The sequence below is a fragment of the Oreochromis aureus genome, linkage group 22, assembly GCF_013358895.1.
Source record: "Oreochromis aureus strain Israel breed Guangdong linkage group 22, ZZ_aureus, whole genome shotgun sequence".
NCBI lineage: Eukaryota > Metazoa > Chordata > Actinopteri > Cichliformes > Cichlidae > Oreochromis > Oreochromis aureus.
In genome coordinates, this window is record NC_052962.1 from 27,646,832 (window position 1) to 27,665,009 (window position 18,178).

At 37.0% G+C, this 18,178-nt stretch overlaps 1 protein-coding gene across 1 annotated transcript; it reads left to right on the top strand.

The window, feature by feature from the left end:
- Window positions 1-706: 706 nt before the first annotated feature.
- LOC120435917 (interferon-induced very large GTPase 1-like) lies at window positions 707-17,139 on the top strand. Its single transcript, XM_039606094.1, has 6 exons — window positions 707-749; window positions 1,066-1,125; window positions 4,450-4,562; window positions 11,035-11,119; window positions 11,251-11,285; window positions 11,395-17,139. Exons 2-6 carry the CDS (start codon window positions 1,095-1,097, stop codon window positions 16,117-16,119), a joined length of 4,989 nt encoding a protein of 1,662 aa, XP_039462028.1. The 5' UTR covers window positions 707-749; window positions 1,066-1,094; the 3' UTR covers window positions 16,120-17,139.
- Window positions 17,140-18,178: the final 1,039 nt, after the last annotated feature.

Genomic DNA, 18,178 nt, shown 5'->3' on the forward strand with positions numbered 1-18,178 from the left:
TGCTTTAATGTTGAAAATGGCTGCACCTGTTTAACATCACTCAGACACTGCCTGGCAAACCTTCTTTTTTGCTGGCTCTAGAGGAGATGCAACAAATAGGTCAGCAAATTGAGGCCCACATAAGTTTTATACACATGTCGTTGAACATTTATGTACATCTCACATAGTCCTGTATTTGTCCATTACTAATATCTGTGTTGTACTGTTTTCCTCAGTACAATCTGTCTTAAAAATCATCTTTTGTCTAGCTCATGAAAAATTATAAAACCAAGATTAAGTGAACATGCTTTATGACTTGAAATGTTTATCAAAGAAACAAGGTCTTACCACTCTACAAAATCCCACAAAATAAAATTTTAATTGTCAAACAAAAATATAAGTTCCTGTTATAAGCTGTTCAGTGCTTAAGCAAAGCAATTTCTTCAGTGCATATTTGAAGGAAACAAGTGTCCGTTGTTGTTTTAGTAGGTGTCCAAACCACATCTATTTCTTCTAAGTCACATGGTTTCTTAGAAATCATGAGTTGAAGCTCATGATTATTCCTTTTATTCATTAAGAAGTCATGTTTATGCAGAGACCCTAAACTTCTTATACCTCTCATAACATCTCTCATTGGTTGAAAGCAGGTGGGAGGAGTTTGTGAGAGGTAACCCTTGCATCAAATGTTACTGATCTCACTGTATATAAAGACAGGATCTGGTAGGATTTGTAAGAAGGCAGTTGCATCTACACAAACCAGAACTCAGAAGGTGAGTTTATGCAAAAGAGAGAGAATAACTTGTAAAATCTTTGCATTTAAAAGTATGTAAAGATGCATTGGATGAGAGAAGGGTCACTGTAAATCAGTGTAACATTTCTCAGAGTCAGAATCTTTGAGATGAAACACTCTAGCATGAAAAGGATGAAAATCCTGTGTATCATAAGGTTTTTTTAATGTCCTGAGATCTCAGCAAATTTCAACACCAGTGACAAGATGTGCAGTTATTTCTCTATATGGTGCAGACAGAAATATAAACCTGTTTTATTTATTTTATTTAATAGCCTCTCTGCATGTTTGATTCACAGATTTCCGGTAAAGCTAAGAAGTCACTGAGATGGAGGACCGTGGTAGGACTGCAATGGCAGGTGAGAAGAAGGAAAAGAGATTTCTGTCATTTCCTGTTTGGGGTAGTGTTGTTGTTGCGGTAATGTACACAGGTTTATATCATTTTCTGTTCTCATTTTCTCTCTCCTGCATTGCACCACAGTGGTGTTTTGCGGCCAGCTGCAAACAGCTTGATCAGTTTTCATCTTTCCTGTACCAACCCCTTTCAGTTTGCAAGAATAAAAGTGCATTAATTAGGTGGCTATCCTCTTAACTAGTTGCAAATTGTATGAGTGAAGGATAGATTTCTGGAGGGGTGGGTTGTGTGTGCACTGTTATAATTAACATGCTATTTATCTTACAATGCACAGATAAAATTTAACTTAAAGCTTTAGATTTATATTATTTCGTAGATCAATTACATTAGTATAGGTAAGGCTACCCAGCAATTTAGGGCTTCAAAGATTCATCCAGTAAATCAAATAAATTCATTGTAAAATATCATCAATCTTTTGTTTAGCTGCCTTGTTTAAGGTATGACTCTGTACTGCTCACTTGTCACTATGTAAACCACATTTGCAGCTAAAAAATAGACCTGCAATAGAAATGTATTAAGGACCACAAATATGAAACCATTAAGCCTATTTGGTCCCCCAGTTTTTCAACAACAAGAAGGATAAAAGAACAGCAGCAGAAATGCACTGGTTTCCTGCAGATTTGTAGAAAACTAATGCAATGCTGCTCAGTGGCCCAACACCATTTTTTCTAGGAAATCCTGAAGTGCTGCCATTGCTCACTGTTCCTTTTGATGTCATTAAGAAGTCATGTGTAAGTCATGCAGTGATCCAAAACTCCTTATAACTGTCATAGCATCTCCCATTGGCTGAAAGCAGGTGGGAAGAGTTACAGGCAAACATAGCATCAGATGTTACTGATGTCCCTAAATATAACGAACAGGGCCTGGTAGGATTTATAAGAAGGCAGCTGCATCTGCACAAACCAGACCGAGCTCAGAATTTGAGTGTACTTTATTGGGTCATGTTTCTATTCAATTCAATTCAATTTTATTTATATAGCGCCAAATCACAACATCAGACGCCTATAAGGTCTGTATGTCTGTGTGTCTGTATGTATACTGCACAAGCATTAGTGACAAAGCTGTCATAGTTTAACATGAAGCTGCAGTCTGTTTACACACAACACAAAGTGACTGACATAGTGAGCTCAGTTGAAGTGAAAGAAAAATGTTTTTCCCAGCATACAAAATGGCAGCAGCTATTTCTGTAATCTCTGTTAAAAGCTTTATTAAGAAAAAGCAAGTAGGAGTCCTTCATCAAAACACCTGTTTAATGACATAAAGAAAAGCAAACTTAGTAGGTGGCCCAACCACTGCTTTTTGCTTTACAAAGTGAAAATCTAGAGTAAAGCTACAGAAGTTACATTAAAATATGCAGATAAACTGTTAAACTCCACTGATAGGATGTTTGAATTAGGAAACCTTTTTAGTGTCTTCTCTCACTTTTTTTTCTTTCCCTCCCTCCCTTTCTTTATTTTTCTCCTTTTCCTATTCCTCAGTCATGTCTGTAACAACTTAAAATAAAATAAAATAAAATAAAATAAAATAAAATAAAATAAATAATAATAACAAAGGTCAGCAAAGCCATAATGACCCACTTGGTAAAATAAATTTGTTGGGCATGTTTCTTGGCCTTCAGACAATATTTCAGATTTCTAAAGTACCAAACGGGACAGGCAAAAAAAAAAGAAAAAAAAAGAAAAAGAAAATTAGGAAAATTGCTGAAGGCTGGAGCCAGGGGTCAAAGGGGGCCATAGGGTGTCCTAGACCAGTGGTTCTCAATGAGTACCACCTTATAAAGTATATGGCTGTTGAAGTAACACCCTTATGACTGAGATTAAAGTACAGTAGTATAGGCCTATTGAACACCACATACAGTTTAAAAAAGATCATTTTATTTCTTATATGAATGTTATTAATTTTAACTGTCATAAACAGGATGTGACAAGTGATAATAATAACACCTGTACTGCATTAAAACATTCACAGCAGGTGGGATATACAATCTTTAAATGATGACCCAATGAAGCCTGCTTCCGGGTCCAAACTACTCTGTGTTTATTAAGGCTGTTGTGTTTTTAACATGTTTTAATGCTTTGTATCTTATTCTGTTTAGTCTGAACAATCCCCTAAAAAAAGTCAGTGATCACGGTCGGCCTCTCTCAGTTTTTATTACCAATGTTCATTTTGAAGCTCAGTTTTTAAAACCTTACGATGTAACTACAGCGTGGTGTGGTGTGTGGCCCCGCCCTCACATTCAGTTATCAGTTCTTTTCTACAAATTCTAAGGAGCATGTTTGGTCAAAGAAAATTAAAATTAAAATTAAAAGGCAAAGCCTTCCCTCCAAAATTATTTATTATTTATTTAACAAATTTTAAAAATACTTTTAATATCAGTACATTTTAAATACATTACATAAATCCATATGAATGCTAAAAGGCCCACACAAATACACCTGTGGCTGGAGGAAAGAGGCAAACAATTTGTGCGCCACTTATTACCCACAACTACTCCTAGTGCATTAAGAAAAAAGGAAACAGAAACACAATTACAATCAATTGCACGAAAAAAACAAAATTAATTTTTAAAAAAGGTGGTCAAACTAACTGTTTGCCATTTTGTCCAAACCTCCCAAGCCACACCCCTCGCTATCACAACCCCTGTGGTCCGCCACCAACCCCGATACTGCAAACACAGGATTTGTAAAAAAGTACTCTAAAAGTATAACTAACAAAAGAAAATTAACCGAAACAAAACACAGGAAATTAAAACAGTCCTGAACAAAAAACAGCAGTGAAAAAAGCGAATCCTTATTAAGCTGCTGTTTTCTTTCCCTCATCGTCAGTGATTCCATACAAGCTTACCTGGCGTGTCTCACGGAAACTGCTCACCATCAAGCAGATCACCCACACACAGCATTCTCACCACCAGCCCCGCAGCACATTTCCAGAGACACTGCTATAACCACAAACATGATAAACGGCTATGTAAAGAATCCCTTACCTGAGGCAATTAAACAGCTTCCACTGGGCCTCCACAGCACACAGCCACAGCTCTGCTGCGTTGCCACATCTGACAGCCCAAACGCCAGAAAAACACAATGTACGATTGAGCATCTAAAAAGCCACATAATCACAGCTGGCACTGATCTTGCAGCACTGGACAGCGCTCTGATCAGGCAAATGCCGGTTACAATGCCAGTATAACCTTGTTTACCAAAAGAAAATTGCAGATGAAATAAACAAAGGCTTTGATTGTATTGTAAAATATTTATTTTCTGTTTTTTAGCACCTGGGAGAGCCCCCCCGGGTCAAAGACCACACCAGAACATCCAGACATGGGCCTCAGAAACAAAAAGTACCCACATCCCAGGGAGCGGCAGCAGTGTCCGGGGGCGACTGGTAGGAATCAATTTTAAATAATAACTTATACATTTTTGATAACAATTTGGGGGTACTGTCATGAACTGACCGTGTGAAGTGGGCAGAATAGGACCTAAATGCAGAATCATGGACTTGAGAATAAAAAAGAAAGTAACTTTATTGCTTAACACCGGAAAATACAAAAACAAACTAAACTGGGAAAACACGTGAAACAAAACAGATAGGCAGACAGAATATACGGCGGCGAATGAGGGAGAATGCAACAGTGGACAATGGGAAACAGAGGGCTTAAATACACAGGGAATAACGAGGGAACATGAAACACATGGGGAACACAGCTGAGACATATTAGACATGATGAGACAGAGGAAGCAAAACTAAACACACCGAACATGGAATGCAAGATTGTCAAAATAAAACAGGAACATAGTGAGACGTAGACTGTGACAATACGACATGGAGAAGAACCCAGCAACAGGCAAGGAGGACAAAACAGATGGCACTAAGAAGGCAAGGGCGAGCAAGAGGGGAACACAAGAGCGAGGAACCCAGAGGGTGAGAGACCACAAGAGAGAGAGAAAGAGAGACATGAGGGGCTGGGGAAACAGGGGATAAGCATGACAGACAGAGTAAACATGGAATGAAACACAAGGAGAACAGAACAGGGAAACAAGATAGGACACGCATATACACCGAACACACAGTGAGGAACACAGAGGACAAAGATACAAGGGGAACCGAGATGTAGAAGAAACTAACATGAAATATACTCAGGACTACTAAATGAACCTTAAATAATAAACCATAACTCAAAATGACATCAAAACACAAGAAACTCAAAATGCTGGATCAAAAGAACCTAGAATCATAACAGGTACAGATATTAAAAAATTCAGTAACAAAGTAGGTATTTGTAGATTCAGTTGATTGAGATTAAATGTTCCTGTAGCATGTACTTTAGTTGCTGATATTCAAGAAATTTACTGTTGCTTATTGTAGTTCTTCAAACAAAATTAAGTTTCCATCTTGTATAAGACATTGTTTATCCCTTTCTCACACCATGATTAAAAATGTCCTATTTTCTTTTTCTGACAAGTGGATTGTTCCAAATAGGTGTTAGTTTAGATGGAATAAGTGAAGACTTTATTTTCTGTTAATAAAGTCTCCAACCCGGTCAGCTGTGGTCAAGTTATTTTAAATACTGCATGAGGGACAGCCAACACACATAAAACATCACAGTTCATAGTTATGTGAGCTCTAACCTTGGGGTGTTACAGCGTCCCTTTTATACCCTCACACACAACTCTCTGTATTTTTCAGTTACTACAGGGTTTAGTCCCACGGGCTGTTGCTCGGCAGAGAGCGACTCCAACTGTCTTTTCCCAGGAAGCTCCTGGAACTGGTCTTCTTGGTTGCATCCTTCTATGCCCTAACAGTTAGTAGATAACATAGTGAAACATTGTTAAGCAAAGCTAAGCATTCTTCACCAGGTCATACTGACACATACACACAATTCATCTAACCACCTAAAATTAAATGTGAAAATGTGAAACTAGAATTTTCCCATTACAACTTAGCTATTTAATAAATTCCTATCAGGCTGTCAGAGAGGTGTTTATGTTAAACCTTTCAAAGCAGTTATGATGCTTAGTACAAGAACTTTTGAAGGGCAAATTAGAGATTTTCACTTTTCCACAGAGTTAAATATCTTGATGCAAGCTAAATCATCCAGGTAAGTAAATTCCAAAAAGTTGATTCTGTTCAACTGGACGATGTTTCGTTGTCCCACTGATAACGCTACGTTCAGATGAACAGAATCACCTTTTTGGGGTTTCCATAGAGTTCTTGTTCTAGGTCCAGCCAAAGGCTGTCTGATAAGCTTGGTTTAACCCAAGATCATCCTCTACCAGTTTTAGTAGTGGAATATGATTCAACCATACTAGGTCTGAGAGCCTGGCGGAAAAATCTATACCTAGATATCTGATCTTATCTAACTGCAGAGGGTGGTGGAGGTGCTCTGAAAGTTACAAGTAGGAGGCAGAACTGTTGTTTAACTCGAGTTGATGGAGTAGTTTGATGTGAATGAGAACTTATTTGTAAGTGTGATCATCTTTGTAGGAGAGGTTTGTGAGTTCCTAGGAAAAAGTAATACACCACAGGCTTATCTTATGGTCTTTATCTTCATTTCGAATTTCTTTAATATCTACATTGTGTCAGATTGCAGCTTCTAGTAGTTCAATAAAAATGACAAAAAGCACGGAGAAAAAAGTTTTGGCAAGTAATATAATTTGTCCTAACACATTCATTTAGCTTGCCATCACCAGTGTGTGAATGTGTGTGTGAATAGGTGGATGACTGAACGTGTAAAGCGCTTTGGGGTCCTTAGGGACTAGTAAAGAGCTATACAAATACAGGCCATTTGAATAGAATAGAATAGAATAGAATAGCTTTTTATTGTCACTGTTACAAGAACAGTGAAAGGCAGTTTGGCATCTCTCCATGTGTGTGAAGTACACAATAGCGTAAGTATTTACACAATAACAGACAAATTTACATTTACACAAGAAAGATATGTACAAGTTATACATACACCTGCAAACATACATGCACATACATACATATATGTATATATACATATATGCATCCGTACATACATACACACACATATTTCCACATACACGCTTACATCTATATACATACACATACATGCCATCTAACTAGCAGGTGCACTGAGAGGTGCAGTGTGATCAGTGATATTGCACATTGAGCATTGAGTGTGTGTGTGTGGGGGGGGGTGGGGTGGGGGGGTGGGGGGGTGCTGTTGGAACTATACTGAATAATATTATAATAAATACAGTTTAAAGAAAGCTGTAAAGTGTTTTCACCCAATTTATAAAAATGAAACAAATCAGAATGTGTGTGGATCTGCTAATACCAATTTCCAGTTTACCCAGTCAAATACTTCATCTGCATGTAAAGAGAACACCGCAGTTTGTAATTTGTTGATGCAGCAATAATCTGTTATATTTATTCGTCTGTGTCTATTCATAAATGCTCAGAATACAGCTTTTGTTCTAGTAGTAGGTAGTAGGTTTAAACAATTGTTTTTCTAAAACAAACGTGCTTACCACCATGTTTTGTTGTATTTGTAAAACTGAGAATCATACATCATTCGTATTGCATTTATTACATTTGTGCCCCCCCCCCCCAAAAAAAATTCTCTCCTGTGTAGCAGCTGTTTCAATCACAATTATGATCTGAATGCACTGTTGTGCCAAGCATATTTTTCTTTTTTAATACAAGCTCTATAACTTTTCCTCTTGTTCTTTTATCTGTTTATTTTTGTTTTTCATTTCTAATATTTCAGGTATTACATTATTTGTGTAGTATGGCAATGTTTTACCTGAAAGGCGGGAAGAAAATAGGAGCAGATATAATAAAGGACTCATTACCTCGAAAATTTTAGTCAACCAAATCATCTTTAGGTATGTAAGTACTTTACTGTTAATTTAAACGTTTAAAATGTATTTTTATATTTTATGAATTAAACTTTACTTAAAAATTATATAGTTATATATTAATGTTTGTATGTTCTTTAATATTTTGATGCAACAAAATGTAATTATATTACTATCTTAGCCCGAATAATGTGATTATTGATGAATTAAAAGATAAATATTTAACGGAGCATCACATAAAGATCTTCATAAAACCACTAACATGGACAAGAACACCAGAAAGGGAACCAAGTAAATGCAAAGTGAAGAACATCTACCTTAAATCTGCAAATAAAACAAACAGGAACATAACCCTAACCCTAAAGGCATCTTCCTCAAAATGCAGTTGAAACTCAAAATATACAACAATTGAAAAAGAAATTCCCCTAAAACCCAGTAATAAACAATGGTTGTTTTAAAAAGATAATATAAAAGACAAATAACTTTATTTTAAAACAGGTACAAATAAAGGTTATTTGTTAGCTTTCAAATAACCAAAAACTGCAAGTATTAGAAATTGATATATATAGTTTATAAACCCAAATCCAGTAGTTAACTCAAAGTGCTTTAAACCAAGTGCTCACTAACACTGTGCATGTCCAAACAGACACTTGCATAATATAACTTTCACAACTACTCTTTCAGTAATCATTTTTCACAGAATGTAGTCAGGGTTACAGTGGTTTGCCATCATCAAGTCTCATGATGACGATTTGTACAAAGGTAAATGAATGAATTAGTTTTCTAAGCTTTCAGAGCTTTATGTGATCTGTATAGAAAACAGTTGCCTATGGACACAAGTCTTAAAGCAAGCAAACTTGAGTGATTATCAATTAACCTTTTTACCTGCATGGCTTTTTATATTGTAAGGTAAAGACCCTAAAATAATACAAAGAAAGTTATATGACCCCCTATGAGCAAACACTTGGGCGACAGTGGGAAGGAAAAACTCAGTTTTAACAGGAAGAAATCTCCAACAGAACCAGACTCGGGGAGGGACAGCCATCTTAGGTGACTGTCTGGGGTGAGAGAAGGACGACGGGACAAATGACATGCTGTGGAAGAGAGCCAGAGATTAATAATAAGCAGTGTTGGTCAAGTTACTTGAAAAAAGTAATCAGTTACTAATTACTGATTACTTCCACCAAAAAGTAATCCCGTTACTTTACTGATTACTTATTTTCAAAAGTAATTAATTACTTAGTTACTTAGTTACTTAGTTACTTTTTAAAAACACGATTTACAACCTGAATAGGTGATAAAGCGATAGATCTTTCAGCCCAATTCTACTTTTTCTGCATAATCCATCATACAAAATGTAATCAAATGGAAAAGTCTCTTTTTAAAACTTGTTTTATTAGTTTTAATCTTTTAACTTTATGCATCAAGCAAAAATTAAATTATATGCAACATTCTCTGACTGGAAGAAATTTGTTTAACATTTAAACCTATTTTCTGCACATTCCAGCACATAAAATAAAATTTTTTTTGTGTTTACACTCACTCTTTCAAATAGATGCAAGTAAAACACAGCAGAAAATAAATAAAATCAAAGACTAGCGGTCCTGTTGCTCTATTTTCACCTGTAAAGCAGGACTGGGGTAGGCGGAGGTTTACCCTGGTGCAGGTGTGCTGCAGCGGTCAGTGGAAGAATCCGCGAGTTTCTCTGTGAATTTCACATTACGTTGTAGTACACTCGGTGCTTGCTTGGAAGTTTAGGGGGTTTTTTTCGCTGTAAAAAGAAGTTTTCTTCCCACGCACAATGGACACTAATGTTTTTGTCACTTTTTATGGAATCAAACTCAAAATAAGGTCAGTACTTCCACGCTTTAAACGCTGCATGCTCATACTCTCTCCCGCACTTGATATATTATGATCTGCAGACAGCTGTTGTCACGAACGTCGCACTCGCTCACGTCACTGTCATGAGACGTTCTCGCAAAAAATCACGGTTTTAGTAACGCAGCGTTCCTACGTGAAAGTAACGGTAATCTAATTACCGTTTTTGCAATAGTAATCCCTTACATTACTCGTTACTTGAAAAAAGTAATCAGATTACAGTAACGCGTTACAAGTAACGCGTTACTGCCCATCTCTGATAATAAGTAATGATTAAATGCAGAGAGGTCTATTAACACATAGTGAGTGAGAAAGGTGACTGAAGAAGAAATACTCAGGGAGCCAATGAAGAGAAACCAATATAGGAGAAATATTCTCTCTCTTTCTAGTGCCTGTCAGTACTCTTGCTGCAGCATTTTATATTTATTGAAAGCTTTTCAGGAAGTTTTTAGGATGGCCTGATAATAATAAATTACAGTAGTCCACCTTAGAAGTAATAAATGTCACAGACAGCAGGGTCTGTGTGTTGAACGAGAAGCAGGGCCCAAATGCAGACACTGAAGGAGACGGAACTGAGTTTCCAACAGAATTTATTCAGGCTTGAGCAGAATCATGACATACATGGAACTTGTCGTGACGTGGTGAGAGGAAATATAGAAAACCTGACATCCACTGAATGAAAACACAAAGACTAAATACACACAGGGGGTGATCAGAAGAAGTGGAAACTATTGAGGTTCACTTCTTGACCTCACTGATACTTTTGATATGCCAGCTGGAGAAGAAGAGTCAGATGAGGCTGAAGTATCCTTTCATCAAAGCTTTATTACCAGTGCCCATTGGGAGATCCTACTACAGTAGATTGCAAAAGTATTCGGCCCCCTTGAACTTAGTAACCCCTCAAAATTAGAACAGGTCTTGATGCAGTTGATAAGCTGCTTTGAGCAGTCAATAAGACTAGAAATTTAAGTGTCAGTCAGATCCATTCTAAAATATTTTACTGTCTTCTCATGAAAATACAGAGAAAAATCTTTTCATCCTGTTGTTATAAATGTCAGTGGCATTAACCTGATAAGCTAAATTTCAGGCAAATGTATTTACAGTATATTTATTTATATGTATGTATTTACATATTAATGTATTTACTTTTTCAGAGTGGGCCAGTGGCTGAACACATTGATGAGCAGGAGAGTAAACCCGGAGATAAATCTTTTGAATCATTCAAGACTAATGAGAATGGTAACATTTTTCATTATACAGTAACACAAAAATCTTGAAAATATGAACAGCTGAGTTTATAACTTTGAAATAATTTGTACCAACATGCATGAAGTATAATGCATTTGAATCTCATTCATGCTATCCTGCAGAAACCACAGATGATTACACAAGTGGAAAAAAGAAGGTAGGAGAATAAATATTTATTCAAAAGATCAAAATTAGAATTTAGTCTGTTTTGCCACATGGCAATGTAATTTAATTACATATACTCCCTCTTTATTTGATATGTATAGAAATCGAGTCAAACAGAAATTGAGACACTGCTTGGCAGACTTCACCTTCAAGACAAAGTTCAACAGAAGTTGCCAAAAGCAGATTTTCTTCAAATACGTCCACCTGGGAAACAGATGGACCATGTAACATCTGAGAAAGATCTAGCTCACACTTTTCTCCATAGGCTGATAATGTTGAACTACAAGGCCAGATATATTCCTGTAAGATCAGAAAGTCCTGAGGTGACCAATTTAAAGCCCACAATGTTTGACAACAGTGAGATAGATGACAGTGATCTAGAGGAATTGTTTAAAACCACTGCAGACACAAATAAGAATGAGAAGGCTCATGTGCATCCAATGGATGTTCAGATGGCAGTATTTCACTGCTCAGACAGCTTCCTTAAACAGATGATGATTACAAAGCTCTCTCAGTGTCAGTATGCCTTACCTTTACTTGTTAATGACCCAGTTACAAAGGAGATTCAGTTTCCTCTGTGGACCTACAGAGAGATAACAAAAACCTGGAAGGTAACTCAAATCAAAGATGACCCTAAGATCGTCACCATGAAGAGTGTTCCAGTCTACAAAGCTGAAACACCCTTGGTGTCATTTTTCCGTCTGGGTTCTTTGTCAGTGTCTAAATCTCAGCTGATGAACACTTTGATCAACAACCGTCACGACACCTTCTTCCACAGAAACTGCCCAGGAAGCACCAAGTCTCGCTATTTGATGGACGGTGTGGCAGAGATTGCCTGGTACTGCCCTGCTGGAAAACCCAATGATGCCTTCAATGACTGTATTGCCTTCTGTAATCTTCATGGTGATGCTCTGTTGATTGAAAAACAGCGTGACATACTGATTCAAAAATCCTTCATCAATATTTTTCTTGTGGCATCTCTGCAAAGAAATGAACAAAGCTGGTCACTTATATCATCTCTTTTTAAGTCTCATAAGCCTCTCATTTTCCTCATTGTTAATGACACTCGTGATGTTGAGAAAATAAAGGGAAAATACATAATTGGCCTCAAAGACAGAAACCACTCAGATGTATCTGAAGAGCTAAAAAAGATCATCACAGAGGTTTTGACTTCTTTTGATGGTTCCAGCTTGAAACCATCCTTCCAGCTTGAAACCATGGCTGAGCTCTCTGGAATCAGAGTGGATGAAACTGACCCAGCCTGTGAAAGTTGGAAATCTGCTGCTATGGAAATAATCAATCTGCTTACAAAGGATAACATGCATGTCTCAAAGATCAAAGATGACTTTCTCCCATGTCAAAGCCAACTGTGGCATCAGTGGAGCAAAATACACAGAGAACTGTTTAAACTCAGAGGAGACATTGAAAAGGAGAAAAGTAAAAAGGAAGTAGAACTGATGAAAATACGTCTGAAACAATGTGCTGCTTCCTGCAATAAACTAATGCAGTTGTTCACTGGAAGTCTCTCATCATTGCCAGAAACAGATAGAGAATATTTCCTAAAATGGACTCAGATCTTCATAGATGAGCTCTCAACACATGATCTTTCTTCAATTCTCCAAAGTTATGATGAAAAATGGTCTGAGGTCTTGGATTTGAAGAACAAACAGGACAAATCAGATCTGTTATTAAAAACACAAACTGAACTTGAAGACATATCAAAAAAACTTCAGTCTGCAACTTTTGGTTTGGAGCACATCTTCAGAGAAATGGGACAGATCTATGAAGCCCATAAAACAACACACAGAGAGAGCAGACACACTGACTGGTCTAAATACCCTGAGCTGGCAGCACAGCTGATGATATCAGGACACCCGATGGAGCTGATGGATGGTGATGCAGGTCATGTGCCTCTAACATGGATCTCCAGTCTTTTAGAAGAAGTCATCAAGAAACTGGGGGACCAGAGAGTTTTTGTGTTGTCAGTTTTGGGCCTACAAAGCAGTGGAAAATCAACAATGCTGAACACCATGTTTGGGCTGCAGTTTGCAGTGAGTGCTGGCAGGTGCACCAAAGGTGCCTTCATGCAGCTGCTCAAAGTATCAGAGGAGATGAAGAAAGATTTGAAGTTTGACTATGTTCTAGTGGTGGACACTGAAGGACTGCGTGCTCTTGAGGTAGAAGGTAACAAAACTCTTCATCATGACAATGAACTGGCAACACTTGTTGTTGGTCTGGGAAACATGACATTGATCAACATCTTTGGAGAGAATCCTTCTGATATGCAAGACATTCTGCAGATTGTTGTTCAGGCTTTCATGAGGATGAAGGAAGTGAAACTTTCTCCCAGTTGTGTGTTTGTTCACCAGAATGTCACAGATGTTGCAGCAGCAGAGAAAAACATGGATGGAAAGAGACGCCTGCAGGAAAAACTGGACCAGATGGCCAAACTAGCAGCCAAAGAGGAAGTTTTTAATGCAGAGTGCTTCAGTGATGTCATTGATTTTGATGTTCAGAAAGATGTGAAATACTGTGCCCAGCTGTGGGAGGGCAGTCCACCCATGGCTCCTCCAAATCCAGATTACAGTGAGAGCATCCAGGAAGTGAAGAACACCATCCTCTCTAAAGCTTCAAAGTCTGCTGGGATCACTCTCTCACAGTTCAAAAGCAAAATTCACGACCTGTGGACTGCACTGCTGAATGAGAATTTTCTTTTCAGTTTTAAAAACACACTTGAAATTTCAGTGTACAGAAAACTGGAGGTCCAGTATGGGAGCTGGACCTGGACAATGAGGGAAAACATGTTGACCATTGAAAACCAACTTCATAACAGAATTGAAAATGGAAAACTTGATGAGGTTAAACAATCTTACCTTTTTAAAGAAACAAGCAAAACATATGAAGAAGTTAGAAAAGAAATGACAAAGTACTTTGAGGATGACAAAGACAGAGAGATCTTGGCTCAGTGGAGAGGACGATTTGAAATAGACATTGAGGAATTTCTTAATAATCAAGTGAAAATGGTGAAAATAAAACTGGACGGAGTAATCCAGCAGAAGACAGCTTGTAAAAAACTGGATGAGAAGAAATCAGAGTTTGAGAACAAACTGCTGCAAAAGAGCAAAGAGCTCGCTAAGAAACTAAAGGATAAGGCCAAAGATGAAGAAGAGCTTCAAAGACAGTTCAGCTCTGTTTGGAGCGGCTGGGTTGCTGAATTAACATCAGATATAGAACCGATTAAAGACATAGAAAAAGACTTGGAAAAAGATAAGTCAGATATCCTTGAAAAACTTGGTTTTGAGAAAAGTCTCACAGATAAATGTAAAAGTAATGGCAGATACAAAAAATTATCAGACGTTGGTAAATATTCAGAATATATGACGACAGGTGGTTATATGTTGGTTGATTTTTGCAAAAAATATACTTCAAGAGGTGGTTTTTCCTATGAAGAACAACAACAGGTCAGATTGCTCATTGTACAAGCTGAAGAAGAGTCACTTGGTGCAATCAAAAACAAACCTGTAGCTGCAAGAGGCTACTCAACAACTTATTTGCATGAAATGGCCAATCATGTGACAGAAAAAGTACAGAAGTTTTTGTCAGAGAGGAAATACACTTTAAACAAGGAGTTTAAAGTTGATCTCTTGCTCTATGTGTTCTACAAGGCAGAGAGTTGGCTTCTACAGTCACACAAGAAATTCAAAATGAACAATGATCCAATCACTTATTTGGAAAGCAAGAAAAAACAGTACTACACAGCTTTTAGAAGCTTTTGTAAAGAAAACTCATCTGCTGTTGTGCTTGGAGAACTGATCTGTGAAAAGCTGAAAGTGTCCACTGTTGAGGCTGTCTGTAACAAGACTGCCATTGATCTCGCTGGAAGGATGAGGTGTAATTTTCCAGCATTCAATGGGAACAGACTGAACTTGGAACAACATATGTTGAGGTCACTCGCTAAGAAAGAAAACTTTGATGATTTCATCACATACATCACAAATCCAAGGAAACAAACAGAAGCTTTCATTAAAGCAGAAGTGGAGAAATACATCTACATGAGTCACAAAGATGAAGCTGTGAATATACTCAAGAAAAATGTTGATGACATTAAAAAAACAGTGAGTCAAGCTTTATTTACTGCAGTAAAACAAGTCCAATATCAGAGAGGAGACACAGAAATGTGGCTGAATGAATTTTGTCATGTCCTAAAGGATGAGCTGACATTTGACAACATTCCTTCTGAAAACTTCACTGACATTAAAAAATGTGATTTCCTCAAGGAAGAGATAGAAAAAGGATTTGAACCCATCATTAAGGACATGTATAGCCTCTCCTTGGATAAGCTGAAGAAATCCAGGGAGAAGCCTGAAGAAATCCTCATAGATCAGCTGTGTAACTGCTGCTGGGTAAAGTGTCCATTCTGTGCAGCTGTTTGTACCAACACTATTGAAGATCACAGTCCTAATGACCACAGCACTCCTTTTCATCGAGCTGATGGGATAAAAGGATGGCACTATAAAGATACAGTAGAGCTCAGTGTCACCTTCTGCACAACAAATGTTGCAAGTGATGGCAGTTTTTACCCTGAATGTGATTCAAAGGAAGCCATTCCCCACAAACAATACAAAACTGCTGGTCCGCCGTATGATACCTGGAGCATCACCCCTGATGGGTCTGATCTGGCATATTGGAAGTGGTTTGTATGTCAGTTTCAAAAGCAACTGGAAGAGCACTATGGGAAAAAGTTCATGGGCAGCGGAGAGATTCCAGATCAATGGAAAAAAATAACTAAAAATGAAGCCATTAAAAGTCTGGATGAAATGTATTAATGAGTCAAAGAAACTGCAAATCTGCTGAAAGTCTTGATTACCTGCTTTCACCCAACAACTCGTTAATCCAGCTGTGACAGTCTGATTTTGTCTGAGTCTGTAAACTATTAACACAAAGAAGATGATACGAGAGACTTTAAGTTAACTCACAAGAAAATACAAAGAGAAAAAACACAAGTCACATTCTCACTGTTGCTTCCATCTAGGCTTTCAAAGTTTGTCCAGATAAACACATTTTTAACCTAATTTTGTTCATTGCAATATCATTTACCTGTTCAAAACAAACATTTTTTGTTTATCAAATAGTCGAAAATGGAAGGAAACTAAATGCAAAAACTGCTGTCCAATGAGTTAACCATCTCGATCTTCTAAATGCACATGAACAATCTTGCCTTTGCATGCATAGTTAACCACCATGAAAAGTTAATTTCATAATTTGGCATTTTCTTCAGGTTTCTAATGTTTGACATTTGAGGTAAAATCTCAAAATTTTGTTAAATCTTTCTCCTCATCTTCTAAAATATGTACATTGCATTGCATTTCTTAAAGCTCTTTACCAAAGATTATCTTACAATAATTTGAATCTGTCTTATGTCCTGTTTTTAAATGCATATATTTTTAATTATGCAACATTTATTCAGTAACAAATGGTAACACTCCTGATCATTAATTTCAAACATTGCACCTGAAAACAACAACAAACATATCGACTTTTGTATTTTATTGGTGTAATTTTCAATTTAATTTTAGATTCATTGTTTCGGTTAAATATTATTCTCACAGATCATATGATTTGAGAGCAGATTTGTAACCAGTTATATCCACACTGAATTTTGTTTAATTTAACTTTTTTTTCTGCTCAGCTGTTGCTTTGTCTCAGCACTGTTTCTTTTTTTAAAAATTCTATTCTGTAGCATTTGCAAATGTTTCAGCATGTTTAGTCAAGTGAAATAAGACAATTGTCAGCAGTTTGAACAACTTTTTGTTGTCTATGTCTTTTAATAATAAAATAGTTTGTGCTTTTCATTCTGAATGTTTTCATTGTGTACAACATTGAATGCATTATGTTTCATAAATTGCACTGATATGAAGCAGCCACAAATTCAGCAACAACTGAAAAATGACAGGTGAAACAGATTAGACAGCTCTCTGCAAAACTAAGCCAACTGGCTGTTTGTGTGGTCAGATTTGTAAATAAATTACCTTCTTTTCACTTTTGCTACACTTCTGCCATGGAGGATCAGCAAATGTGTGTGGAGAGTTGTCTGTAAATAGGTTAATTCAATGCATTAGCCCTGAACTCAGGCTCACATGCTCATGCATTCTCTCAGGCTGTACCTGTACCATAACTACTTACCACTAGGTGGTGTAGTACTCAACAATGCAAGTGTGACATTGGTAGTAGTGGTTGTGCTACTACAAGGCAAGTGATATTACTGGGGAGAGTAAGAGAATTACAAAACGCATGAACAACAAGAAATATAAAACTAAAACATTAGTCATTCTAAACTTCCAAAGAAGACAACAAATCACAGGTCAATAACAAACACAAAACTGTGTCAGAGTCCCAGGAAAATGTCAAACTCTTGGCACTGTCACCTTAATACATGCTTGTGCCATCAGGGAAGAAAAAATTCAATTGATGGAAAACCCATTTAGTGTATTCATATTAGTCAGTTGACTTTATTTTGTTTTTTTTTTTAATATATATTTTTATTAAATTTTCTGCATCCATTTTTGCAAAAGAGAAATTGAACAATATGCCGTTTTCCTTTTGAAGAACATAAAACAATATGAAACATACACTCCCACCTCATAATTATAGGAGTACCAGTGGGTATACAAAATGAAAAAAGAAAGGGTCCAGTCTAATAATACGAATAGTAAACCCTGGAGTACAAGATAACAGTTCCTGAGTGTACAGAGAGATGTGGAGAGTTTCAGAGCCCACACCCTCACACAGACACAAAAAAAAGATGGAACATTTACATATGTCATTTGAATGGAGAGGGGCACAAAAAAACAAAACAAGCAAAAACAAAAAAAACAACAAAAAAAC

Excerpts from the sequence above, each read along its gene's own strand:
- LOC120435917 (XM_039606094.1), top strand. The coding sequence starts at position 1,095 with ATGGAGGACCGTGGTAGGACTGCAATGGCAG. Across the intron at positions 4,563-11,034 it reads GCAGTGTCCGGGGGCGACTG|AGTGGGCCAGTGGCTGAACA; the intron begins GTAGGAATCAAT and ends TTACTTTTTCAG. Across the intron at positions 11,286-11,394 it reads ACACAAGTGGAAAAAAGAAG|AAATCGAGTCAAACAGAAAT; the intron begins GTAGGAGAATAA and ends TGATATGTATAG.